Raw genomic sequence first — 27,984 nt, 5'->3', positions numbered from 1 at the left:
ACTCACCTCTTTCAGCCGCTGTCCAATGAAAACTTCCCGCCACCAGGCTTTCCTTTCTTTCCAGCCGAGAGCATCCACCCTTCCGGGTCGGTCCGTTCAACCAATTGCAAGTAACACCCGTCTCTAATTGGTCAAGGGTGTGGCCACCCTGCGCGTCACCGAACAAGACTACGGGGGACTGGTTGATATTGGGAGCTGGTTTAGCCAATGGGAAGCGGTCTTGAACCTGGGGTGGGGGAGGCTGCGTGTTTCCGGAAGACGTGGCGGCTCTCGTCTGGGCTGCTTCCCGGCTTCGTTTCTCCCGACTTTGCTTGCCACCCTGGGCGCCGCGAAGTGCTGTCGCCGCTGTCCTCACCACTGCAGCCATGATCTCCTTAACGGACACCCAGAGTAAGCACCTGCCCCGGGGCCCCGCCTCGAGTCCCCACACCCCTGGGTCTCGCCCGTCCGCCCCTCCGCCTCTCCGCCCCGGGCAATGAATGAAGCTCCGCGTTGGGGGCGGCGGCCTGGGAGACTGAGCTAGGGCTGCGGGGACCTGGAGGGCTACCTTGAGGCAGTGGGAGCTGAGCAGACCTGGCCTGGGAGGAGAGTCAGTGGGGTCTGGGGAGACGCCCAAGCTGGGGGCGGGGGGAGCTTTCGCTGAGAGTTTGTGTACACCAGGGTCGCGCCGCTGGTTCCCGGTGAGCTGGGAGCTTTGTTCCTGCGGACAGCCACAAGAGAAAATTTGATGCCGGGGCCCGCGGCCCAATCTAGGGGACGTTTCTGCACATGACATCCATGGGGTCCTCTACAAGTTACTGGCTGCTTGTTTGGGAGGCGGTATTTTACATGTCACCTATTGAAGGCTCTTTTTGAAAATATGCTTACATTTAACTGTTTTGAATATTCTCCTCTTGCCACCACTGGAAGCAGCCTTCCGAAAACACCTTCAAACAACTTCACTTTTCTACCAGCTAATGTTTCCACAATAGTAAAAAGCCACTTTGAGTTCAGTTAAACACTTTCTTTCGTTAATATTGTATACTGTGCTTTCTGGCTTGTCTTATTATTTTAGCATCGTTTTCTGCCTGCCACAGAGTTCTCCAAGCCTATCTTATCTCTAAGATTAACATTGCTGTTTCCTTTTCTTTCACTATAACCTTTCCACTTTTCTATCCCTTTTTTCCAATCTTAATTTTTCGTTTACATATCTGCCCAAGTCTGTGCTTCCTCTCTTTTGATGGTCTTGATAGTCTTTTTGCCTCAACTTTGCTTTATCTGCCACGCCTTTGGTTTCTTATTGTGGCTATCTTACTTGGATTTTCAAGATTTTAAGAATTAAACAGTCTATTGAAACGAAAATAGAATTTCATTGCAAGTGCCCTATTTTAAAGTGGAATCTTAAGGTTTGGATTCAAGTCATGGCTGATTTGAACTTGGGAGAGCTTCTAAGGTCTTCCACACACACTGCCATCTCAGTCAGACAGGCTCCCTTCCTTCATGAGGTTGGACTGGGTCTGCAACCTGTGGCCACCTGCCCTGGCCCAGGAAGGGTGCCAGTTTTGGTCTATTGGCCTCGCCTCTTCTGATCAGAGAAAATAATAAGTATAGTCCTTTTTTTGTTTGTTTAAGCAGTTGCATAAAGGCATCTTCTTTCAGTTTACCATGTGCTTTCATATAAATCGTTATGCTTAATTCTTATAAGAGCCCTGTAAGGCAGAGAGGAGTATCTCTCTCTTATAATTAAACGAGACTCAAAAGAATTTCAGGGTATGGTCATAAGGAAAGTGACAGAAACAAGACTTGACTCCAGGTCTGCTGACTCAGAAACCTTTGTTCTTTTCACTGTACCCTACTAGCATCTAAGAAGACTTGATATAAACTTTATTTGGATCTACCTTAGAATGATGAAATTCTTCCACAGCAAAAAATAGTTTCAATAGTAGACAGATATTCATCCTATAGAATTATACATTTTTTTGAGAGACAGAGAGATTGTGTAGGATATTCAGAGCCTGTTTTCTTTATGATGCACAGTACTCTGTTGCTGTTGATTGAAACTCAAAATTAAAATTAGGCTGTCCAAGGAAATTAGCATAATTTAATCTCTACGTAGTTTTCCTGTCTAACTAAAGTATTACTGCGACTCATATCTATCTGAGTCTGTGATTATTATGTAGATAAAATTATTTGAATTCTTTATCCTGTGCACAGAGGTTCTCATCTGTTGAAGACTTTTTATAGGGACAAGTGCCTGATTTACATCCTTCCAAAAACCAGAACAAGGGGATTGGGTAGGAATATGGGCAGAATAGGAAGCGTTCTTCTCACTTCATTAAATTGATGAGGAAGATGAAATTATACTCCTTACTCCTCATTTGCCAAATGTTTTAGGTAGCACAGTGGATTGGGACACAAAATGATTAGGGAGCCAAAAGCTCTTTGGATTTCAGATGCTGTTTATGTGTGTGTTTAACTGCAGCAATTGGCCATCATTCAAGTGATTTGCCAGAATTATTCTGGGGTTCTGATTCTGGGAGAGGGTGACCAAGCACTGGTCAGAGTAGAGTAAATAGCAGCTGGCAGTTGTGTTAAGGGATTCTATAATAGCATTCCACCTCCCCCCATCCCCCCAAAAAACCTGGAAAATTGAGTGAGGGGGATGGAGTAGGGCAGTTCCCGTGCAGCCTCTAAATCTTTACTTCATTGTGTCACACCTGAAATTCTACCACGATATTCAGCTGAGTTCAATTCAATTGATATTCAGTTGAGTTCTTTATTATGAAATTTTCTGTTTTGTAAAGGGCATAGTAAGAAAGACAATGCTGCTTTAAAATATTCTAAATAAGATAGCAAAATGCTAACAGTGATTGCCATTGGATTAAGCATATCTTTCCTTATGAAACTTCTGCAATGAACTTTTTATTTTAGACAAATTGATTTTATTAGATTGCTTTTACCAAATTTTTCTTTAAAAATGCACACACACACAGGCAAGAGGAATGAAAGTTTGCTAGTGCACAAAAGGAAGATAAATCCGTTTTACTCGGTATGATTCTGGTGGTGAGAGGGCAGCTCTGTGTAGGGCTTTAATAACCAGAAGGTTTATGAATGCGTAGGCGTAGAGAAGAAGGGAATTCTGGAGATGAGAAAAGGGCACAATGAGGTCAGTTTGAGACTTTTGGCCCATTCAGATCAGGGAATACTTGGCAACATCACGCCAGTGTCAGTTTTGGCAAAGATGGTACAGGCAACTGTCTCCTGCTGGACTACACTGGATAAAGTAGTAGGAATGTTTTGGTTCCCATGTTAAAGTTGTAAGCTGTGGAGTCTGAAGACTGGATTTGAAGTCTAGCCTGACTCCGCTCCCCAACCCCCACCCCCAGACACATACACATTTGCTGATTCTGTGATCAAGGGTAAGTTACTAATCTCTCTGAGAATTTGATTGCCCATATGAAACATAGGGCTGGTGCTACTTTTTACCTCACAATTTTGTTCAAGTAATTACGACATATTTTTATAAACATTTCATTAAACATAAAACCATATTCAGACATTGTCCTTTTTCACTGCAGTCAAACTTTAATGGTTCTATGACATTTGCTTAGTTATATTAGATAACAAGCTAATCACATTAAACTTGAGTCACCTAAAGACACTTCCCCTAGAAGTTCACTATACTCCGATGCCCTTGAGTTTCATTTAACCAAACATATTGAACCTGAAAAAAAAATCCTGTGGGAAGCAGTATGGCACACGGACTTTGGCTTCAAATAGACCTGAGTTCAAATGCTTAACCAGACGTGTGACTTGAAGCAAATTAAATCAACTCTCTAAACCTCAGTTTCCTCCATCTCTAAAATGATGTAGTGATACCTACCTTGCAGCAGTATTGGAAGGATATATAAGTTATATAAGATATGTAAAGCACCTTGTAATAGCTAATTCATGATAAATTCTCAATACATAATAGGTGTATTTCCATATAATTTTCTTTCTGTTGAGCAAATAGCTCAAAGTTTTTATGTAATCATTAGGATAATTTGTGAAAAGATAGAAATTAGTCATATTCAAATAACTGAGCTGCCAATGATAAAACCCTAGCTACTAAATAGTTACTTAATGGAATTTTACTTGCTCTTTTGTCCATATTTTCCTCTAGGAAATTATGTTTCACATCTAAACAGTTATTTTGGTAAATTCTCTTAAGGCATTTAAGCATGAAAGTATCAGCCTCAAATTTTCATGGGAATTTGGGTCTCTGGAATATACTTACCAGTATATTTGTAGACAGGTACCTGGATTCTTTTAGACTCACTTTGGGAGAAAAAGGTAGCTGGAATGGAATGCAGTAGTTAACTGTAAATTGAGGAGGTGGAGGATGTAGAAAAAAGTATATGATATAAATTTTCAACTCATCAAACATTTTACATGGCTTAAAATTTTTTTAAATGGCAGTGACCTAGATTTTAGCTTTCTGGAACCAAGGCAAAAGAGTTAAGTAACAGATTAGAAATCACTAATAGTGTCTTTAAAATTGTGTTTCCAAAAATACGATGGTTTCTGCTCTGATTCATTAATGCAGATAGTGTTTCTAGGTAAAAATAAGGATTGGTGACTATGTCCTGAAAAAAAGCAGAAATGATCAAGGAGGTGATTTAGTGAATTGTGCTTTGTAGCATTAACAGAAAAGTATTAACTGTAACCTTAGAAAGTTAAGACTCTTCAGACTAAAAAGATAAGTCCTAGAGAATACAAAGGCAGTAAAATTATTAGTTTTATATATCGAGTGAACATAGTATTGAAAGTTTACACTTTGTCCAAGACTATATACTCACTACCTAGAACAGTTTCTAGCATCTAGGATTTGATCAACAATTCTTTGTTTTTGAATGAAAGAGTAAAAACCCAAAATATTAATATTAGGGAAAATAGTATTCTTTGAAACTTTGGAGAAGTGATTCTAGGAATCTTAGACTAAATATGGATTCATAGTTCAGATAAATTTTTAGAAGATAAATCTATAATAAGCCATCAAGAAGGTAAAAGTGATGCCTAACCTTCTGGAAATTAACTTTTGAGGAGACAGCTACCTGATTCTCAAAGTTATTTCCTGTTGCCATTGTGAGAAGCAGTGTATAATTGAATGAAGTATATCATGCTGACCTACCGTATGTAGCATTTCTAGTGGGTTAAAGAAGGAATTAAGTTTAAGAGAGGAAAGAAAGGGGCCAGCCCCACTGGCCTAGTGATTAAGTTTGGTGCACCCTACTTCAGTGGCCCAGGTTCGGTTACCATGTGCAGACCTACACCACTCGTCTGTCAGTGGCCATGATTTGGCGGCAGCCCACATACAAAAAAAGAGGGAGACTGGCAACAGATGTTAGCTCAGGGCAAATCTTCCTCAGCAAAAAAAAAAAAGAGGGGAAAGAAAGAATTACAGATATTGTGCATATAAATAATAGTCATAGAATACGAAAGGAGATAAATAGTAAAAGTAAACCCATATACTTATGTCTGATGCCAGAGGGGTTCTTGGGAGGGAAAAAATATATAATGAAAGGTTTAGAATCCTGATTTATCTTCCTCTATTATGGGTATGTTTGTAAGAAATGCTGTCTCATGTAAGGATTAGAAATTTCCATTCATAGTTTAAATTTTAAGGTAATTTGTTGTAGATCTTAATAAAATGTCATTATAAAGTTAACCTGCAAGGTTGGGGACCTGTTTTCCTTAAATCAACCAAAAGAAAAACTGAAAAATTTTCTTAGTTTACAAGGATCTTAATGTAACTTTAATTTTTCTCTACCCTTAACCGTATAACTTATGTTGCAGAAATTGGAATGGGATTAACAGGATTTGGAGTGTTTTTCCTGTTCTTTGGAATGATTCTCTTTTTTGACAAAGCACTACTGGCTATTGGAAATGTGAGTTTTTCAATATATATTTTAACTAAATTCATAAGGAAATTTTAACTACAAATGAATAATTGCCTGCTATTAAATTTGGGGGAAGTGATTCACTATTACTCTTATAAAGATTCCTATTACATTCTCTGGTTCCATCAGGAATAAAACCTGTCAGCTTTCTGTTTAAATAAAAGGTAAACACTTAATGAGGTTTTCTAATTCCATGACTCCTCTGTTAAGTGTTTGATATGTGATTTATAATAAATTAAATCAAGGCTGCCTCTAAATAGTTCAAAATAGGTGACTTGATAGCCCCCGGTAAATTTGCTAATATGTTTTTACTTTAAACATCTGGGATTTCACATTTGGTTCAATAGCATAAAATAAACAGAATTTTTAAAACCATTTAAACTTTTTATATATCTATATTAATAGTTGACTTGCTAAGAAAGATGTGTATGTTGTTTATTTGGAATGTGTCCATGTGTGGAGGTTATGCAAGAGTTCTAGAAATAAGTAATAACCCTTCTAAGAGGGCAATAAAGTCACTGAATAATAATTAAATATCTTTTGAAGTGTATGTTCCCATTGGGCTTTTAGTTGGAAAATATAAAGGATAACAAAATTGTTCAAAATTGGTGTTTTAATGAATAATAATATAAACAGTATTGGTATCTCAGAATATGAAGCTTAACCATTAGGCTTAATAAATTTTTGTGTGAAATATTCTTCGCTAAAGAAAGTTAATGAAGAAAGGCAAATATTTGGGAATAAAACCTGGGGAAAAGCAAGCTTTTAATAGATATCCATTTCTTGTCCACTGTCTGAAAACATACAAAATATATGTATATTTGAGAACACATGGCAGTCTTTTTATTTCTGCTACCACCAGATATTCTGGAATTAATAAAACTAGAATCTTCTTCCTGGCTTTGAATGGTTTCTTCTACTATCAACTTGGCCATGTCAGTATTTCTTCCATCCGTAGGAACTCCTATAGCCCATGGTGAAGTTTTCAGAAGCAGGAGTACCTTTGGGTGACATATTTATGGGCAGCTTCCCCCTCCTGCCTTGCCACTCATCTGCTTGACTAAGCCATCCTCATCTAGCTAAACCTGGGAAAACCACTGCAGAGGCAGATGCCCATTGGTAACATCTCATCTTTCTTTGTTTCTCTTTTTCTCCACTGAATCAAGATAGAAGAGGACTGAGAAGAGTGGACAACTACAACTTTTAACATGCTTAGCCCACTCCTTGGTTCTGCCTTTTGGTGTGCGTGGTAGTTTTCTGTGGCCGGTTGCCCACATTAAAAGCCAAATGTGCTTCTTTTTATTATATTTAGCTTTGACCTTACTTTTCAAATTTATGCAGCATGTTTAACTACTTTTTCTATGTTGCATTTTCTTTCTCTTCTAGGTTTTATTTGTGGCTGGCTTGGCTTTTGTAATTGGTTTAGAAAGAACATTCAGATTCTTCTTCCAAAAACATAAAATGAAAGCTACAGGATTTTTCCTGGGGGGTGTATTTGTAGTCCTTATTGGTTGGCCTTTGATAGGCATGATCTTCGAAATTTATGGATTCTTTCTCTTGTTTAGGTAAGGCAATTGTTTTATTTTTTCTCTTTCAATAAACCAGCATGTCAAGTAATTATTACAAAAACCCAGATATTTGCATCAGCATGAGTAAGAAGATTATAATTTTCTTAAATGGGTTTTTGTTTACATTGAATCCTTTTATTGCAGTTTTAGATAATTTAATCAACTGTAAAAATGTTTATCAAATGTACATAATTGCCTATATAAGGGTATAAATTATCTTGTAAAGTATTTTCAAGGCAATAAAATTCATTTTATTGGCATTTTAAGTCACTAAATATGTTTGCTGTTTTCATCAACTAAACAGTGATAGATAGATACATAGATAGATCTAGCATTTTAATACATAGAACCTGATACTGTGTAGTCACTGCCACTTGATGACAATTCCTTTAGTGTATATACATATTAGAAAATTTTGTACCCAATAGGCTGTAGGAGATTTTGATCAGTTAGTATTTTATAAATTACAGTTATCAAGTGAATAAACAATAGTATGCAATGGGAGAAAATACCTTTAAGTAAGGTTGATTTAATTGTTTATTCAAGAAATATATATCCCTTGTCTTCTATCTGCCAGGCACAGTATTACCCATAGGAGACATAAAAATGGATTAAGTGCCAGATCTACTTTAGAGAATCTCTCGTTTCTAATATGAGAAATAGACTGTAAAGATACCAGTAGGATTTAGTAGTAATGTCATTATAGATGTATAAGCAAAATATTATAGGAGCATTATTAAGAGAAGTGATCAAATCCAGAGAGAGGTGTAAGATATGTTAACTGAAGTTTGAAGTCTCTAAAGCATTCAAAATTTTAACAGGATCCTTTCTCTGTCCCTGGTTAGCAATTGATTTTGGTAATAGAGAACATGTAAGTTATAAGAACTCTTTTTCCCTCTCCTAGGGGCTTCTTTCCTGTGGTCGTTGGCTTTATTAGAAGAGTGCCAGTCCTTGGATCCCTCTTGAATTTACCTGGAATTAGATCAGTAAGTAATCTTATATTTAGAAATATAATTTTCAAACAAACCATCAAAATAAATACTCTTTGCTTCTATAAATTCCAGTAATTGATATGATTAACTGAGTTTTTTATTATGGTTGTATCACATAGATCATGGTTACCAAGAATGCAAGAGAAAATAATCGTTGCTAAACCTATAAAGCCTGAAATTTTATTTCATTGTATCCATTTTTAATATTGTTCTCTATTTTTTAATATAACTCAGATTGATATGCTATGCTACCTTTCTCTTTGACAGTTCAAGGCACTTTTCAATTAACTTTTATATGATCTCTAATTTTAGAAGTAATACTATAAAAAGGGCATCATTATTTTTCATAAATATTTTCTTTCTTGGACTGTATCACCAAATGGGGTGCAGTAAGACAATTAAATAAAGCACTATTAACTGGGAGTCAGATGATGAAATTCTGTTCCTAGCTCCATCCACAATTTGAACAGTCTTGTCAAATCTGTTTCTCCACGGGGCGGCCCTGTGGCCTAGTGGTTAAGTTCGGCCTGCCCCACTTCGGTGACCCGGCTTCAGTTCCCAGGCACGGACCTACACCACTTCTCGGTGGCCATGCTGTCCTGGCGACCCACATACAAAATAGAGGAAGACTGGCAACAGATGTTAGCTCAGGGCAAATCTTCCTCAGCAAAAGAAAAAGAAAAAGAAATCTATTTCTCCAGAGTGGGCCATCAACTTTCTAAAGTCGTTTACAGATCTTTGTAGATGTTTCTGGAGAGACAGTCCATAGCATTTATTGAATTCTCAAAGAGCTAAAGGATGGCTTACCCACTGAAGAATAGGTACCACTATAAGCCTAATCTCATTTCCATCCTCAGGTCAATTTTAGAGTCAGAACCTTACAGCCCAGACAACCTAGGCATTTGAAATTACCTTTGGAGAGAGAATGTTGTGCTTTTTCTGCACCTAAATTTTTCTTAAAATTCTATTGAATCCATAAGTACTTTGAGAGCAACTTTTAGTTTCAGTGTGCCAGTCATCTATTTGTGATAATATGAAATGTTAGCACCTAGGCTTATAGGGGTATGTCCAGATTTCATTTGCATTAATCTCCAAACTCATACAGTAGTCAAACACTGTTTATACTTAGAATGGCTTTTGAATTTACTGAAACTTCTGGTTATAGAGTTGTAATCATTATTCATGTCCTTAATTTAAGGATTCTTCAGTGTTTGCATAAATGGACACTCAATACCATAAATTGTTTATGTTTCCCATATTATTACTTCATTATAATAAATGCTTAAGTGAAAATGTGAATAGTGAAATGGAAGAAGGGTTAGATGATTGCTAGATTTTGATGGTAGTATAGCCACTTGGGTTACATGACTTTTAATGTCTCCACTAATTACTTTGTTTCAATATTTGTTTGCATCACCACCTGGAATGCTGAAGAAAGCCCACTTGCTTTATATGTGGGGTGGAGTAACCAAAGTAAATAACCGCTTACATTAATGTGTGTTAAAACTTATATTCAGTAATTATAAATTTATGCTTGCATCATTACATCTATTTTTAATGTCATTGCCACTTTCAATCTGAAGTCCAGAATACACATTTAAGGTATTTTTAGTCAATAACTGTTGTTAATTATTGAACTTAATGGAGTTAAATCTGTTTGTTCAAAGACTACATAGGCCCAGAAGAGATCCACAGTAATGGTCAGTTGAAATATCTTATTGGGTTCATTAATGCATGAATGGCTCACATTTCAGCTTTTTATTTTTTTGTTAAGCTAGCAGTGTTAACTTCATTTTATCCAATTTTTTTATTCATTGTGTTGCATTTCTCATGTTGCACCTTTAAAGTCATACATATAATATGTCATGCAAAAACAACTTTTAGAAAAAAAATTTTTATACACATTTATGTGTCAGAAGATGGTGGTGAGTAGTACTGAATTAATCATTGTCAGTCATACCTTAAATTTTCAAGAATCTTCTTATAAAGCTGGGTTTTTAAGTCAACATTTAAAATATTGATATAATGTTTTATAATACCATAGGCTTTCTTTTAATTACCTGTTTTTCTTCTCCTTGCAGTTTGTAGATAAAGTTGGAGAAAGCAACAATATGGTATAACAACAAGTGAACTGAAGACTCATTTAAGATATTGTATTATTTATAAAATCCTTTGAAGACTATTCAGCACAAAATTAAATTACATGAAATAGCTTGCAATGTTCTTTATAGAAGTTTAAAATGTATAGCCTACAAAGTACCAACAGCAGTTTACAAAGAAGCAGTGAAAACAGGCTTCTAATCAAGTGATCTAAGAAGTGAGCAAGCAAACTGAAGGAGATGAAATCTGTGTTACAATGCATATTGAAACTCTCGAAGGCAATTTTTATTGTTTTTCCACACTGTGCGAAACACAGCCATCCTTAGAGAACTGTGGTGCCTGTTTCTTTGTTTTCTATTTTGAAGGTGCAGGAGCACCCATAGGCATTTGCTTTTTAGAAATGTCCACTGCAATGGCAAACATAGTTGCACTGTGTCTCTGAGAGTGATGCATGAGTTAGATTGGATTATGTCATTTTAATGTATTAAAACCAAGGAAAACCCAGTTTTGATGTATGAATCACATTTTTTATAAACATATGGTTAAAATAAAACTTTTATGATTCCTCTGAATCTTAATATTTTAAAGCCAGATGAAAATCTTACCTAGATATTCTCTGTTAGAACATGCAAAGGTCATTCTTTACTAGCTTTTAGTCCCTAAATTATAGCTGACTAAGCACTTTTCTGGTCGGCAGCACACTCTGGAAATACTCATACTTCTTGGGAGTCTGACCTAAGTATCTATCTATCATTCATTACATGTAAGCATTTAACAAAAAGCATCCTTGATCATGAAGAAATCTGTTACATAGGTTGTTTCATTGAGTAGTCTTTTATTTAAGATGCTAAATGATGCAAACCAAATGGGTTTTTCCACATTGTGATGTAGTTTTTCTTTCTTTTTCCTTCTATTTTTTTTCTTAGCAGTGTTTTATTATATTGCTTTTCATAAATTAAAATAACTAACTATTGGTAATGTTTACTTTAAGAGGTAACATGTTAAAAGGTTAAACTTACAGCTATTTTTTAAGGGCTATTCATGTAAGCTGAGTTCTTACCTTATTTTCAGCTTTTTCCTAACATAAAAATCAGTATGCATGCATGATGTATGCGTCATATGATCACTCTTCACCTTGAGTTCATGGAGAAAATATCTGAGTTCACATGCTGAAGTTATTTACTGTAATTAAACTGGCTATAGTTTCTTAAAAATATGACACTAAAAAAATGATGTGTGTTTTTTTTCTGCCATTGCTGCTTGATAGCACAAAACAGTGGTTGTTTCTTCATTAGTTTTCCAGGGTGGCAGCTTTTGTGGTAGATGTAGGAACACATTTCAACACCCATGGTACTATTTGTTTTACCACTAATGATTGCACTATTTACTTTTTTTTTAACAATTGCAGAGCTTTTTAATGCATAAAATCATTGAAATTTGTGATTTTTATTTACAGACATGTCTACCAAATATATTACAGCTTATGTTATTTTTAGTTAAATCTCTTAATGCATAGAGAATTCCCAACCTTGCTCGTCTGAAGAAGGAAAGACTTGGTATATAGTTTAATGGTTCAGTCTTGTGGATTACTGTTGTTTTGATACTGGCATTTGATTTATGACATAATCTGTGAAAATAGATGATATTGACAAAATGAGACTCCTACCTCAATAGTTTGTTGAATAATAAGAGACCTAGTGTTGCATCTAATGTTCTTCAAAAAGGTAATATCCTCACTTGGAGAGTGTCCAATATATACATATTTCAGAGATTGACTTATACAAGTTGCCCTATAGGACTCTGTTATACATATTTTTGACTGACCCATATTATTTACAGTGGCTAGATAATTCTACCTTTTTAGAGCAAGAACAGTGTCTGTTAATGTAAGGAACATCCGTATTATTTAACTCCTTTGTAGACATGAATTTCTATCAACATGTTCTTTGCACTGTAACAGAGATCTCTTTTTCAACAATCTTATTTTGGAAAACATTATTAGAAGCATGTAAAGGATTTGATAATCTCCCACTCCTTAGTAGGATTGAGAGGCTGGAGCAGTTTTCGGTTTTAAATGAGTCCACGCTTAATCTCAAATGTGAGTTTGGGACTGCTTGGCAGCATCGTATATTTCTTATTCAGAACCATTGATGAGGCTCTGTTTTTAAACATACTAATCCTCTGACAGGAAGCACTGTACCTTGTATTGTTTCTTCCTTTCCCAAGTTAGCCTCTGTCTTTGTGACAAAAAAATGTACTTTGATTATTGCTATAAAGATGGAAGAAGAGGTCTAATATTACTTAGCCTTACATGTTTCTGGCATTGTTCAAATGTATTTTCTGTAACAGAAACATATTTGGAATGTTTTTCTCTTCCCCTTATAAAGTGTAATTCCTGGAGTACAGCTGCTTTAAAAAGTCTCACCGTCAGATTATATGATCTAACAATTGAATATTGTAAATACATTTGTCTTACCTCTTCAATAAAAGGGTACTTTTCTATTAATTGGTGGTTGTCTCAGCTTGGGCTGCTATAGCAAAATTCCATAGACTGGGTGACTTAAACAACAGACTTTAAGTTTCGCACAGTTCTGGATACTGGGAAGTCCAAAATCTGGTGCTGGCAGATTCAGTCCCTGGTAAGGACCCTCTTTCTGGCTTGCAGACAGCTTCCTTCTCACTGTGTCCTCACATAGAGAGCACAGGCGAGCTCTGGTTTTTCTTCCTCTTCTTATAAGGACACTAATCCCACCATGGGGGGCCCCCATCTTCATAACCTCATCTAAACCTAATTACCTCCCAAAGGCCACACTTGCAAATATCGCATTAGGGGTTAGGGCTTCAACATATGCATTTTGGGGAGACACACTTCAGTCCATAACAGTAGTCAAATATATCTTTATTATGAAATTCTAAAAATAAATTTGGCAGTACACAATAACCCACCTCATTTTTTTAAAATTAGCCTTTTATGCAATATTCTTTTTTATAAAATGGATATTGAATCTTTTATTTCTAAATTGTTTAAATGTAATCATAAATAGAAACAGACTTCAGGTAAACCAAGAAAGTGGGCAATAAGTTTAGAAATTGGTGGAGAAATACTTAAATATTTTTTTCTGAAAAGGGAAGGACTATATAATACTTAAGTATTTGTGACTTAAATAAAACCACGTAACATCTGCATCTGTTTTGATCACAAATTTTGGTAAGGCCAAAAAACCACTGGCCGAGTGTACCACTTAAGGTACCCAATAAATATTTGTTGAATCCAATAAGTAAACTACAAGTCTTGGTTTGTCTGGTGAACTGGAATTCTTGAATCTGTTATTAAATATCCAGCCTATCTTTCTAACCTTGTCCTCTGGGCTGAAAGGTTCCAACCTCTGCCCTTCTGCTCCCTGTATCCATGTAGGAAGTTGGACACAGAAGTAGCATGCCCCAAATCCTTCACTGACTGACACACTTTTTCACGACCTTACCTGTGCCGGCTCTCAAGACCTAATTAAAAGGTCACCTCTGTCGGATCTTTCTTGACCCACTAGGCCAAAACAGTTGGTCCTTCTTTGTCCTCTCAAAGAACTTTTCACTTGTTTGTATTTATTCAGCTATGAAAAAGAGATTCTTGAGGTTCAAAGCCCCAAGTAAAAGGAAGATGGTAAAGCCATTGGCCAACGAATGGAGAGTTTCATTTTGGGTAGCAGGCCTTCTTGGTGCCCCTAAAGCCCTTCCTAAAACTGGTAGCCCTTTGGGGAAATTACTTCTTCCATTTGTTTGTGAGACAACTGGCTATGGGGCAGACTGGCCCTGGCACAGTAGGAGATTGAACCCCATGCCCTCATTCATACTATACTAAAATCCTCTACTTTATCATCAAAGAAGTAATTTGGATATTTTAGTATCATAATAGCCATATTGTCCAGGTAACCTTACTCAAGATAGGAGCTATTTTCTATGCGAATACAATAATCACTGACCTCACAAAAATGCAGTTTAATCAGTGACAGTTATTATTGTTTAAATGGGCCTGGGCACCATCCAGTCAGCTATTTGGATAATGATCAGTGATGCAGGCAAAATGGTCTCCACTGAATATGCCTTTAAAAAGGGTTTAGGATCCAATTTGTTCAACGCCCACTGCCGGACCATAATGTCAGCAGAATAAAATTCAATGGTTCAATCCATCATCTGTTTTTAATCAAATAACTTCTTAGTCCATCTCTAGGCTTAGACCTGTAAAAATCTTAAAATTTTGTGATTTAACAAAAACATTTTATTGACAGTCAATGCCCTTTTAGAACAAACAAATTCTGGCATGTTACTTTTGATAAGACTACAATATTGATGATATGTCAAAACCACTCTCTTCACTTGTGCATCTTATACTGAAAATGGCAGCTTTGACGTAAAATATCTGCTGGTGAATTCATTAGCTAAACTGTTATAAACAAACCACATTCATTTATTTTTCCTTAAAATTGTAAATTCAAAACATGGTTTTACTGGCAATTCATTTTCCTGTCCCTCTTTCTAAAACCTTTCTGTGTTTTTGGTATGGAGAATGGAAAAAGGCATTTTACTTGTTTGTTAGATAACCTAGTAATTGGATGTCACTTATGAGTTCATTTAAAACATAAACACACACATAATTTTATTTCCTTTATTGCTCTCTTTTGAAAGTTGCTGCAATCCCTTGAAATTAACCCCTAAAATCTAATATTTAAAGGAATATTCAAATGTTGTCCAGTTTTGGTGTTACACTTTTAGTCCTTAGTTTTTATCTTTCTCCCCTCCTAAGACAGTGGAAAACACTACATTAATGGTTCTGGCTCCTTCTTGCTTTACTTATTCTTGAAAAGGAGTAAATATTCCTCAAGTTTCTACCCATAAACTACTTTCTATATTCTATTCTCATTTGCTAACCAGACCAGTTTTCTTGTCTGCACGTGACTGTCAAGCCTAAATATCAAGTACCCAAAACTCAATCTCTCTTATACAAGTATTTGCAGGTAGACAGCATCAGCCCCTCAAACTTCAATCCCAAACCAGACTTACCTGTTCTCTCTCCATACTCCCTGGTATTTCTATTGCTAGCCATTCTCCCAGTGACGCAGACTCTAAGGTTTAGTTTTTGTCACTTACACCCTCTAAAGCTTAACTACTCAAAATGTTCAGGGATCAGTAGAGTAGCGTCCATCAGCATCTCCTGGGAGCTTATTAGAAATGCAGAATCTCAGGCCCCACCCCAGCTGTGCTGAACCAGAATCTGCATTTTAACAAGATTCCCAGGTGATCCACATGCACATTAATACCTGAGGAGTACTGCTCTAACTTTTAGAAGAAAGAGACCATCTCTCTTACCCATGGAACCTTAGCATATGGTGGCTACTCAGGTTCTTGTTCGATATCTGCCTATGCATATAACTGTTTCAACCGAATATTGACATATTTTGGATCCTATCCCTCTTGCCTTCTATGAATTCTCTTTTGCAGTTTTCTTCTCTTCTGCCTCATCAGTTTCTCCTGCTCTACTGATCATCCCCACCAGCACACATGTCCTGCAAATGGTTTCCTAGTCGTCATCAAGGGAAACCAACAAACCTGACCGATTTAAGCAAAAGAAGACTTTATTAAAAGCACACTGCTGGTGGTGTCCCCATCCCCTCTAGCACTGAATGCTGGAAGCTGCCACTAGTATTGTGGCCAGGATGGCCCCCACAGACTCAAGCTTACCACCACCACGGCCGCACCGGAAAGCATTTCACCAGATCCTCACTTATTTCCATCCTGGTTCCGGATTCCCCCTCCGAGTGGGTACATCTGAAGGGTGAAGCCTGAGTCATGCGCCCACACCCTACCTGATAGGGAGTCTGGGAAAGTGAGTATCTGGCACTTTCAGCTTGTACAAAAGAAGGAAAACTCTGCCTCCCACCAAGACTCATAATTCCATAATTCATAATTCAGGGAATTTTAGGAATTCCTTAAAAATAAAAGGGTTCAGATGTTACTGGAAGGCCAAAAAGAATAACACACTTCCACAACACTCAAGTATCTTATTGTTTAAAAAAATTCATTTTTCCTTTCACCTTTTAGTGAAATTTCTGAAAAAGATTGTCCACACTTGTCTTTATTTCCTTATATCCTATTCACCCTTAGCCCACTTTGATCTTGCTTTTGTCCTCCAAAACCATCATATTCTCAAATTCAGTTCACAGTTCTTTGCACTCATCTAGCTTGAGCTTCAACATTATTGAATATTCTCCTGGCTTCCATGGCCTCATGGTCTCCTGGAATGTCTCCTTTCTTTCCGATTGGTTCACCTCAACTTCCTTTGCTGGCTCTGCCTCTCCTCCTGCTCTGTATGTTTGTTCTCATAGCTCTGTCCCTGCCTCTCTACTTTAATTCCATTCACTTCCTAAGTATTCTCTTTCAATCCCAATCTTTTTCCTGCCTTAAAATTCTTAAATCTGATAATTTCTGCCTTTAGAAAAATATCTGTAGGCTGGCGACCCTTTTGCTGAACTCAATAGAGTTTTGCATCGACAGCTGCCTACTTTGCACTTCTACTTGGATGTCTAATATACATTTTAATTTTAATATGTCCAAAAGACAACTCTTATTATCCCTCTCCTAATTGGCTCCTTATGAAGTTTCTCCAATTTCAGTAAATGGCTTCATCATTCACTCAGTGTTTAAGCCAAAAATCTAAGAATCATCTTTGATTTATTTTTCTCACACTCTCATATCCCATTTATCCACAAGTCCTATATTTTATACCTCCAACATGCATTCCAAATTCATTTACAGCTCTCCATTCCCAGCAAGTACCACCCTAGTCTAAGCCATCATCATCTTTTGCTTATAACCATGTTCCCACATGAACTGTCCCATTTCTTCCCTTCCAACCTCAACTCACAGCATTCTCTCTTGTCATCCACGCAACTTTGGGTCCATGGGTCTCCTTCCTATTCCTCAAAAAAGCCAAGCTCTTTGCCATCCCCAAGATTTTGCTTTTCTTCCTGCTGCCTGGAATGCCTGGAATACTAATTCCCACTCTGGCTTATCCCACGTCTGATTCCACCTTATCAGACCACTTTCGAATTTCACCTTCCCTAAAGTAGCCCACTACTTACTTTCTCACATCATCTTGCTTACATTGACTTTATAAAACATTTAAAACATTCTGTAATTACCTCATTTACCAGTTTAGAGTGTTTCTGCCCTGACTAGAAGATAAGTTTGATAAAGCAGAGACCGAGTCTTTATAATACATGGCTGTGTCCCTTTAACTAAAAGGAGGAATGTCTGATACATAGTAGGCATTCAATAAATATTTGTTAAATAATTGAATGAATAATTAAGTAAATGACTGATGTCAAATTCCACTGAGATTACCTAACCTTTTCATCTCCACCCAAATGATTCATGTTTATCATCAGGGATAACTTGATAGCTAGTTACCGAAGACAAGTTTTCTTTATTTATTTACTTTTGATTCTGCCTGGGGTTATTAATCATTTTTAATAATAATAATAATAATAATAAAGTGCTTTGGGAAGCTAGTGGGAAAAGCAAAGGCAATGATGCTGATATATTCAGAATATCTCCTAGCTGATGTGGTCAGTATCTAAACAAATAATGTCCACCCATCAATCATTCCTCTACTTCCTGCAGTTGAATCTCTCTGGAGGAGTCATCAGATCCTCTCAGTCTTGAAGATTGACAAGAAGTCCCTGTGGACTCCCTAACTCTACCGAAGAAGATCAGGTGGGGTCCTTGACACTAAGGTTTTAAAAGCTCCACTTTCAGAACAAGATAAGAAAAGTCACAGGTAAAGTTATAGTTGTTGCAGGTTCTGGAAAGGAGCAGAACATGAAGGTAAGTCAAGGTTTTATTCTAGACTTTTTAGTTATTTTATAGCTTTTTACCTACTTTATGTTTAATAAGTGTTTTAGAGGCTAAAGGATATTTAAACAATATGCCTTTGAAATATCAAAATCATTTGATTTTACTAAAAATAAATTTACTTATTCACCTAATTCCCCATTTGGGTTAAATAATGAAAATAATATATTTCTAAATAATTTTTTTTTAAAAAAGAACTCTGTGTGGATTAAATAGATGGTAAACTGGGGAACTCCCTTGTCTCCCAAATACTGAACATTAAAACAGAAAAGAGCAAAAAGTAAGGAGTTTGTAATTGTCCAGGCGTCAAGGAAGGAAGTAGAATATCCTATAGGCACAGAAATGACTTTCTTTGATTGATCTTTTCATGTAGGGGTTCAGAAGTCTGGTGGCAACAACCTTGGCTCTTTTCCTGGTGTTTTCTTTTATGGGAAACTCCAGCAGTGCACCACAGGTAACCATGTGCAAATGGAGATCTGTCCTTTCCTTCCTTCCTTCCTTCCTTCCTTCCTTCCTTCCTTCCTTCTTTCCTTCCTTCCTTCCTTCTTTCCTTCCTTCCTTCTTTCCTTCCTTCCTTCCTTCTTTCCTTCCTTCCTTCCTTCTTTCCTTCCTTCCTTCTTTCCTTCCTTTCTTCCTCCTTTCCTTCCTTCCTCCTTTCCTCCATCCTCCCTCCTCCCCCTCCCCCTCTTCCTCCTCCTCTTCTTTTTCTTCTTTTCTTTCCTTCCTTTTTTTCTTTCTCCCTCCCTTTCTCTCTGTCTCTTTCCTCCCTCCCTCCCTCCTTCCTTTCTTTCTCTGTCTCTCTTTCTCTCTCCCTCTCTTTCTCATTCTCTCTCTCTCCCTCTCTCCCTCCCTCCCTCCTTTTCTTTTTTTTTCTAATAGGGGACTGGGCTGCACTTTCGTCTTAACTGCTTTTCTCTTCTCCCTGGGTTGCAGAGACTCTTTGAGAAAAGGAACTGGACTCCTCAAGCTATGCTCTACCTGAAGGGTGCACGTATGTTCCAAATACTTTGCTCTTCCTACAGCAATAAAGGAAGACCCTTAGGGGTGCATGAATCCATGGGACGGAGAACTGTGGGGAGGGAATAATATCGAGTTTGTTCCCTTACATAATCGAGGTCATCCTGGTCTCAGTTACCGAAGGAAAAGGGACGGGGTGAGGGGGAGGGTGGCGGTGGAAGGGGAGGATTCTGATTATTAGAAACCCTCCATCCTAAACTAGAGGGTTGCTGGCTCTTGCCACCCAGGAAGACTCTGGGGTTGCCTGGGCGACATCGCACTGGCTGGAGAGCCAGACCGCGGCTCCGAAGCCCGCTACGGGCGCGGGCGGCCGGGGCGCGGGCCTCTCCTCCTGGTCCCCTCCTTCGCGCCAGGCTCGGCCCGGGTGGCGCGCAGAGCGCCCGAAACCCGGCAGCCGGGCGCGCATCCCACCGCCGTCGCCCCCCTCCCGGTGTGGGGACTCGCGGTGCGGAGCGGCTGGTTTACCCCGATCGCCCCGGCCGGCCGGGCGCTGAGCCCTGTGTGTCGCCTTTGCAGAGGGGCGCCGCTTCATCTCCGACCAGAGCCGGAGGAAGGACATCTCCGACCGGCCGCTGTCGGGTGAGTGACCGCGGGAGCGAGGGGGGCGGCCGGTGACTCAGAGCAGGACCGAGCGGGCCGGGTGTGCTCCGCCCAGAGCGGATCGGAAGCTTCTCCCGCCAGAAAAGCTTCCCCGGGGCTGCCCTGGGAGAGCTGCCCGGGCCGAGCCCAGCTTGACAGATCCGGGACAGGGGGCTCGCGACGCCCCGCCCGAAGGGTGGCCGGGGCGGCTCAGGCTGGGGCTGCGGTTCCCGCAGCGTAACTCGGTCACAACTGCTCAGACCGCCCTCTGGCCGCCAGGGTGTGCAGAGGTCCCCAGGGAGTTATCCAGGGACCGGCCAGGCCTGGGGTTCAGCTCCAAGGGGTAAGGAGGGGTAGCGAGAACTGTGCAACTGCTCCCAGAAATGTACCTCCCCGTTTATGACAAGACCTTTACACAGTTTCCTCTTAAACACTATTGTTGTTGTTGTTATTAAAATAGTAATTTACCTAAAAACTTCAAACGCTTGTCTCTATCATATTACTAGAAAGAGCTATCAAAAGGTTCAAAATCAGAAATAGTTAATAAGTGGGGGCTGTTAAGAATGGGGCCAGGGACTGTTATTTTTCATGATAAACCTTTCCATGTTATTGCATTAAAAAAAATATATAATTAATTTTGATAAATATTAAAGACCAAAATGCTAAAAATAAAAAAATATGCTCATTTTGGAAAATACCAAACACTGTGTTGAGCACAGAATAGTTGCTTAACAAATTTTTGTTTACCTTCAAGTTTGCAGGGTAATTAAGCTTATTTACTTTATGAAAGGGAAGGTTTGTTTTCCCACATCAGTTGCTCCCAAATTAAAAACCATGGTTTGTGTTGAATCAGGAAAGTTTGCCTTCTGTCAACTTAGATTTGAAATCATTTTGAATATTTTGCAGATACTCCTTCAGTCAAATAATTGCCTTACATGTGGGAAGAGTGGGGAAGGAACAAATGCCGAAGTAGTCCACGCACCATGCAGGATCACATTTAAACCTTTCTGCCCAGACATCCCATATTTAGCTCTAAAGAGTGAAATTTCTCGAGCGCTTTTAACCTTAATCCTCACTTTCATGAAATTATCTGTAGTATATAGTTTAAATTCTCTTCCATGCCGTGTAGTACACAACATAACCAATTGTAAGTAGTGTCCAAGGGAAGTGTGAAAATGTTTCAACTTATAAAAATCAGTCTTCTGTATGGGCCCTTTGCTGGGGGATCAAAGATCTATTTCGTAGAGGTTTTTCTAGTATTATAGCATACTGGAATAGAATTTATCTATACGAATATTTAAATGCTAATAGACTCTACATTTTTGTTTCTCCAGAAAGACGAAGCCCAAACCCTCAACTACTAACTCTTCCAGAGGCAGAAGCTCTGTTACTGGCTTCCTTGCAGAAACCACAAGAAGGTACAAGTATAGTCACCTGGTTCAACTGCAGGACAGAGAAGCTTTGATTACTTTTGGGATTCTGTGTTGAGTACAACAAAGTTATCTTTATTTATTCAGCTTTTAAAAAACAATTAACAGTTGCCACCCCTCCCCCCAGAAATTCACAGAAATGTTTATTATATAAAGACCAGTATATTTCTCACTAAAGTGAGTCCCAAGAACATAAAAACATTTCCTTGCTGAGACTGGGGAGTTTCAAATGAATTCCACAATCTATACTCTATTGTAACCTTTATTTCTCTTAGAACCCTAGAAGAGAAAAAGCTCAAAGTCCAACTTCGTTATTTTATAGTTGAAAACACTGAGGCCAGAAGAGGTTCAAATAATTGCAAATCCAATTGCTCACTATTAAAAGTTGAACTCAATGAAATTACTGAAAATCAACCATTTTTTCCTTACAAACAGAGCAGGTTCATGTGGGTCACCATAATCAATAAGGGCCAGTTCTGATTCTAAGCCTGTGTAATTTTCACTACACTGTACAGCTTCTTCTATACCAGGATTAGGTGCAATCTTCAAATAGAGACACTCTGTCCATGTAGCATTAAAACTACTAGATGAATTATGGCATTTTGGTAATGAATTAGCCAGGGTTTTGGAGTATAATGGGCCTGGGTTCAAATCCTGGCTTTACTGCTTTACTAGCTAGGTGACCCTAAGCCTTTGTATCATCACTGGTAAAATGGAATAACGATATTCATGGGCAGGGTTGCTATGAGAGCCAAATGAAACAAGGTACGTCACGTGATGCATAACAAGATTTCAGTCAACAACTGACCGCATATACGATGGTGGTCCCATAAGATTAGTACCATATAGCCTAGGTGTCTAGTAGGCTATACCATCTAGGCTTGTGTAAGTACTGTGAAAGAGGGAGAAATTTTCCTCTGCCCTTCTAGGTTCTTCTGGCTGATCTAAGAATTAAATTGACATGAAACAGATTAACAGGAGAACAACAAAAGTTTTATAACATGTATACATGGCAGAAACCCAGGAAAACTGAGTAACTCACCAAAATGGCCAAAGCCCTCACCATAAATACCATCCTCAGCTAAAGACCAAAGAAGATGCTGGGAGTAGGGAGAGTCAGGGACTTCAAAGAGAAGGGAGGCAATTCACAAGTAGGTGAAAAGAAGCAAATGTTTGGAAAACAAGTGTTTGTTTGACCACAAAGAAACAGAAGAACACAGAGGGGAGCCCAACAAACAGGTTTTTCTAGGTTCCTCCCTGTCTACCACCTAGTTCATGTGATGCTGACATGATAGCTCGCTTCATAAGATAGGATTTTTTTTATCCGAATTCTTTTAGGTAATTAAGGGGGAGGTAAAAAGAAAAACTTTGAATCTTTGTTTCTTAAAAATAATCAGCCTAAAATAATCCTCATGGTAAAGAGACACATTTTGGTGTGACAAATTTTGTTCCCACCACTACTCTCTATGATGTTTGCACAACAACAAAATTGCCTAATGACGCATTTCTCAGAATGTGTCCTCATCCTTAAGTGACACATGACTGTACATTATTTTTATTACTATTTACAATAGAGGTCATCAAACCATAATAAATAGATCTAGAATTTTTCCTTTCAAAAATTGTAGTGATGCCATATTTATGACAGTTTAAATTTTTAAATGTATAAAAATATATAGTGAGTGATCTGGTGGTGATCTATAGTGAGCTTCTGGCCTGGTGCTCTCACACTAGTGCCAATGGAGAAAGCATATGTGCTCTGTGCCTAGTATTGGACAGGCCACGTGGGGGAGGAGAAGAGCTCTGGCTTCAAGTTATGACTTGGCCGTGAAAAAATACCAATGAGAAGCAAAGGGGAGAGAGTGGGATAAAGAGATCTTTTGAACTCAGAGCAGGGCCAGGGCCGACTTGGGTGAGTAGAAGGGATTATAACACTTAATTCAGCAAATACGCATTTCTGCCTGCTAGGTGCCAGGCACTGTGGCAGGCAGAGAAGGAAGCAGACTAAGCAGAAGCAAGAGTGAGAATGGCCTTTGCAGTGAAGAGATAGGGCGAGCGGTCACTGGAATAGCAGAATATAGGAGTCGTGCTTATGACAGAGCTATGACGATGACTACCGCTAGTACTGCTGCCTCTAGCTAACACAGTTGAGGGTTTACTGTAACGCAGTGGGCCAGGGACTGTTCTAAGCACTGGATGTGGATTAAGGCATTTTATCCTCACAGTAACCCTGGGAGGTAGACACCCTTATTATCCACACTTAACAGAAGAGGAAACAGAGGCACAGAAAGCTTAAGTAACTTGCCCACTATCACATAGCAGGTACATACTGGAAGTGGCATGTAGAACAGAAGGTGACGTATGCTTTGTCTGAGAATCAATAAGATGTCCTCTGGGTTTTCAGCAGAGAGATGACATTGTGAAGGAAGATGAGTCTGGTTATGGGATATAGCGTAGCAATAAGAGCAGTGACAATAGCTACAATATGGGAACATCTACAATGTGTTAGATGTTAAATCTAATCCATTAATAAATTATTGCTATTGCGAATTAATTACTGCTAATAGCTCAGAAAACTGAACCTTCCAGGTATATTTACTTTCCTAGGGTCACACCGTTAGTAAGAAGTGATACTGGGATTCTAACTCAGGTCTGCATGACTCGATAGCTCTTTCAGTTAAGCCATGCCACCTCTCAAATGGATTGTGTGGAAGAGGAAAGGCTAGAGACGGGAATCAGTCACAAACTGAGGAAGTAATGCAGGAGTGAAGTGATGAGGTCCAGTCAGTCAGTGGGAACGGATGGAGAGGCTCTACTCTGAGGGATCCTGGAAGGAAGAAAGATAACATGGGATAACTATTCGCGAAAAGGTATAAAAGAATCCAGAGTCAAGCACATCTTTAAAGTGTCGTGTATGAGAGTTTAAAATGGTGATGCTGATAAGGAATGAAAATTTCTGTGGCTGTAATTAAGGTTCAGTTTGAGGTGACAGACATTCCAGTGAATAAATGTGTACAGGTCAGCGGTTCTCTACTATCTGTCTGTGGACTGGCTCCATCAGAGTTAACTGGAGGGCTTGCTGAAATAAAGATTTCTTGGCCTTAGGCCCAGAGATGCTAATTCTGTACTACTTGAGTGAGGCCTCAGAATCTGTACCCTCAAGCAGTTCTGTGAAATTATTCCAACGATCAGTCAGGCTTGGGAACAACTGGAAATTCAGAGCCAGTTAATAATAAAGGTTGAAACCATGAAAATGGAAATTCCTCCTAGGCCTCAGATGTAGTGGGAGAAGGACAGATAATAAAAGATTTGCCTTGGAGAATACCCAGAGATCAAGGGAAAAGGGGAAAATTGAATCAGTGAAAGGACATTAAAAGAAGCAGGCAGAGGGGCAGGCCTGGTGGTGTAGTGGTTAAGTTCGTGCACTCCACTTCAGCAGCCTGGAGTTCGCAGGTTCAGATCCCGGGCATGGACATACGTGCCACTTATCAAGCCATGCTGTGGCAGGCGTCCCACATGTAAAGTAGAGGAAGATGGGTGTAGATGTTAGCCCAGGGCCAATCTTCCTCAGCAAAAAGACGAGGATTGGCAAGAGATGTTAGCTCAAGGCTAATCTTCCTCACCAAAAAAAAAAAAAGAAAAAGAAGAAGCAGGCGGAAATGTAAGAGGAGAACCAGGATAGCAGAGTATCCAGAAGTCGAGGATGGAAAGTTTCAAGAAAGGAGTGATTGGAAGCATCAAACGTAGCAGAATACTTAGTAGGAATACAGAAATCAAGGGGAAAGGAAGATAGTGGTGGCTAGGAAAGGTCATTGAACAGTGGTTCACAAGACATCCTCTCAGCCCTTGCCCAATGACATGATATGCTGCTGCCTCGCCCCTCCTGACACCTTGAGAGGCAATTTGGGACAAGAAAGTAAATTGCAGAGTTAAGAGAAAGCAGGTACTAGCTGGCATGGCTCTCAGAACCCTTGCAATGAAAAGGTGAGAAACAGTTACATAATAGATAGAAGATTCTGCATCCAAGGTGATCTTTTCTAAATTCAAAGTTTGGCACACTTACAGATTTTTGAAGTCAGTAGGAGGAGAGTGCCACTGGTGGAGATGGGTTCAGAGTGAAGTTTTAGATTTGGTTTCTGGGAAGATGTACAGAGCCAGAAAGGAAAGTGAGCTAGAATGGAAAAGAGAGGGCTAATTTTCAAGAGGAGGAGAGGGATCTTCATTAGAAACTTTAGAGAAGGATGTGATTCTAGATCCCTATTTGAAGTCTTTTTTGAAAAATAAATAAATTTTTTTAGTTATTGAAGTTTCCTAAGTGGTTTGGCTCTGGTGATGAAATGAGGAAACAAAATTTTATTAGTCTAAGTTAATGGAAACGTTTTAGATTTCCATATGATATATTAATCACTAGTCACCTTTAATATTTTTATTCTAAAGTCTCTAGGTACTATTTGGAAGGCTCTTATTTTATGTAGTGGATTTTTTTTTTAGTATATACAGGGATGCCTTTCTTGTTGAGTTTTTTTCTTTCCCCTTCCCTTTAAAGAGCAACCCATTGTCTGCAATATTTCAAAATGTGTTAGCAATTCAGGTTAAAAACCCAGACGTTCAAATGATGTTGCAACTAACTGAGGGAATGTGTTTTTTAATCCGGAGATGATCTTACAGAAAATTAAAAGGAGAGGCATTTTGCCTGTGGCAACTCCCTCTCCCCACCCCATTGTAAGTTTTAGCCTTTCTATCTACTTTTAGAGTCCCAGAAACTGCTATCGTCTGATTCAGTTATCCCTGCCCCAGATGTGATTCCTCGTGCTCTAAAGTTTTACAGTCCCATACAGCTAACAAGCGTCCCTTCTTTTTGTCTCATTTCCTCCCCAGACTTTTGGCTCAGCTAATAAGAGAATATTTGCAAAAGGGTTCCTACTTCATCTTTCCCAAGTAGGATTCATTTTAGCAGGAAATAGAGACAGTACCTTAATGGAAACCAGTGGTTCTAATGGTGGGTATTTAGACATGAGGAACACTTAGAGCAAGACACCTGGCCTTTTCAGATTTCTACCAAACATGCCACATTTTTGTTTCATTCATTATGGAGATTCAGATTTCTCTGAATGTGAATTCTCTGATGTATCCCAAGCTGACGGGAAAAATTTTAAAACCAAATCAATCAAAACCCGATTTTTTGGATTTTCAGTAGCAGAGTGCACAAGTTAACATAACTTAAGGGACTGAATGTTTATTTCCTGAGCTTCTCTTCAAATTTCTTTTCTCCTTTCGAAACACAGACTGTGTGTTTATTTTGTGTGTTTTTTTTCCTTACAGCTGGAGAAGAAAATTTTGATCAAACCAGATTCCTAGAAGACAGTCTGCTAAACTGGTGAAAATATGCCCAATTGCATTTGATTACAGTTCTATTGGTGAATAAAACCCATGAACCCTTTTTACTTTATTTATATTCTTAGGAACATGCACAGCTAGATTCTTCCAGATGCAAAAGAAACGTAGAGTTCTTAGCTGAGAACTTCATTGCCTTCTTTCATTGCTTTGGGTCCTGTTTAGATCACCTTGTGTCTTACTCTCGAATTTTTTAGAGCATTTATGATTATAAGGCTGAAGACTCTTTAGAGTGTTGTTTTTGTTACAAGAGATACCCATCTTGATCTAATAATTCTTAGCTGTTGGTTTTTTCATTCTGTTTCCCACTTTCATTGTCTTGTCACTCAGCAGCGAATCTCCCTCTCCTTTTTGCCCTTTTCCATCTCTAAGGAGGGTGAGGGGGAAGCATGGCGGGATGGGGAGAGTAGAGTGTGACTCTCTTAGCTGTTCATCCAGGAGAGGTAAGTTGTTGAGAAGGGAAGCGGCAGCAGATGACTGGCGAGAAGGCCTGTGATAGAACACTTCAGTGTGGTTGTTGAGAGGAGACTGGAGGTGAGGCTGGAGCCAGTGGAAGGTTTGTTGATGTTCCACAGGCGGGAGCGCCCCCTTGTGCTCTTTGGGGACCTCCTCGACTTCAGTTTAGAAACATGGATCTCACAGTTAGAGAGAAATAGGCAAATGGAGACATACTCTGCTCCTGTGTACATTGTATAAAAGGAACAAACCAGTTTTTTAGAGGTTTTCAATGGCTGAACAGACTCAAAGACTGCCTACTCTAATTGACTAGAACTCTAGTCTTTATTTGACATCAGACATTACATAAAGGCACCTTGATAACATAAGTGCATGGTAATATGCCTAATTTGTTCCTTTTCAAAGTCAACTTGGGTTCAATACTCTCCGAAAAAAAAAAAAAAAAATATATATATATATATATATATGCACACACATACCTACCTACAGCAAGGATAATAATGTATTCATTTGGTATTATAATATGAGTATCATGTTAATTATTTATGACCTAATCGAGAGTGTTATTGATAAATGTCATAAGTGGAAATTATTGTTAATTCTTATTGCCATCCGTAACTAA

General features: G+C 38.6%; 3 protein-coding genes across 3 annotated transcripts in view; 2 read left to right on the top strand and 1 right to left on the bottom strand.

Annotated features, from left to right (window-relative positions):
* Positions 1-367, bottom strand: part of RECQL (RecQ like helicase) — a 40,572-nt gene extending 40,205 nt beyond the window's left edge. The window contains exon 1 of the mRNA XM_004435436.3: positions 7-367. Coding sequence (XP_004435493.2) covers positions 7-367 — 361 coding nt within the window. The remainder of the gene's footprint in view (positions 1-6) is intronic.
* GOLT1B (golgi transport 1B) lies at positions 253-13,087 on the top strand. The gene is made up of 5 exons (XM_004435437.3): positions 253-390; positions 5,818-5,909; positions 7,308-7,486; positions 8,394-8,475; positions 10,563-13,087. The coding sequence occupies exons 1-5, from the start codon at positions 366-368 to the stop codon at positions 10,599-10,601; spliced, it is 417 nt and encodes a 138-aa protein (XP_004435494.1). The 5' UTR covers positions 253-365; the 3' UTR covers positions 10,602-13,087.
* A 5,588-nt stretch (positions 13,088-18,675) lies between these two features.
* On the top strand, positions 18,676-27,132 carry SPX (spexin hormone). Its single transcript, XM_004435438.3, has 5 exons — positions 18,676-18,940; positions 19,420-19,477; positions 20,020-20,082; positions 21,417-21,500; positions 26,835-27,132. Exons 1-5 carry the CDS (start codon positions 18,914-18,916, stop codon positions 26,891-26,893), a joined length of 291 nt encoding a protein of 96 aa, XP_004435495.2. The 5' UTR covers positions 18,676-18,913; the 3' UTR covers positions 26,894-27,132.
* The last annotated feature ends 852 nt before the right edge of the window (positions 27,133-27,984 follow it).

This window comes from Ceratotherium simum, chromosome 17 (assembly GCF_057802395.1).
Source record: "Ceratotherium simum simum isolate JZ-2026a chromosome 17, ASM5780239v1, whole genome shotgun sequence".
Lineage (NCBI taxonomy): Eukaryota > Metazoa > Chordata > Mammalia > Perissodactyla > Rhinocerotidae > Ceratotherium > Ceratotherium simum.
The sequence above is the reverse complement of the archived record's forward strand: the minus strand, read 5'-3'. Positions and strand labels throughout refer to the sequence as shown.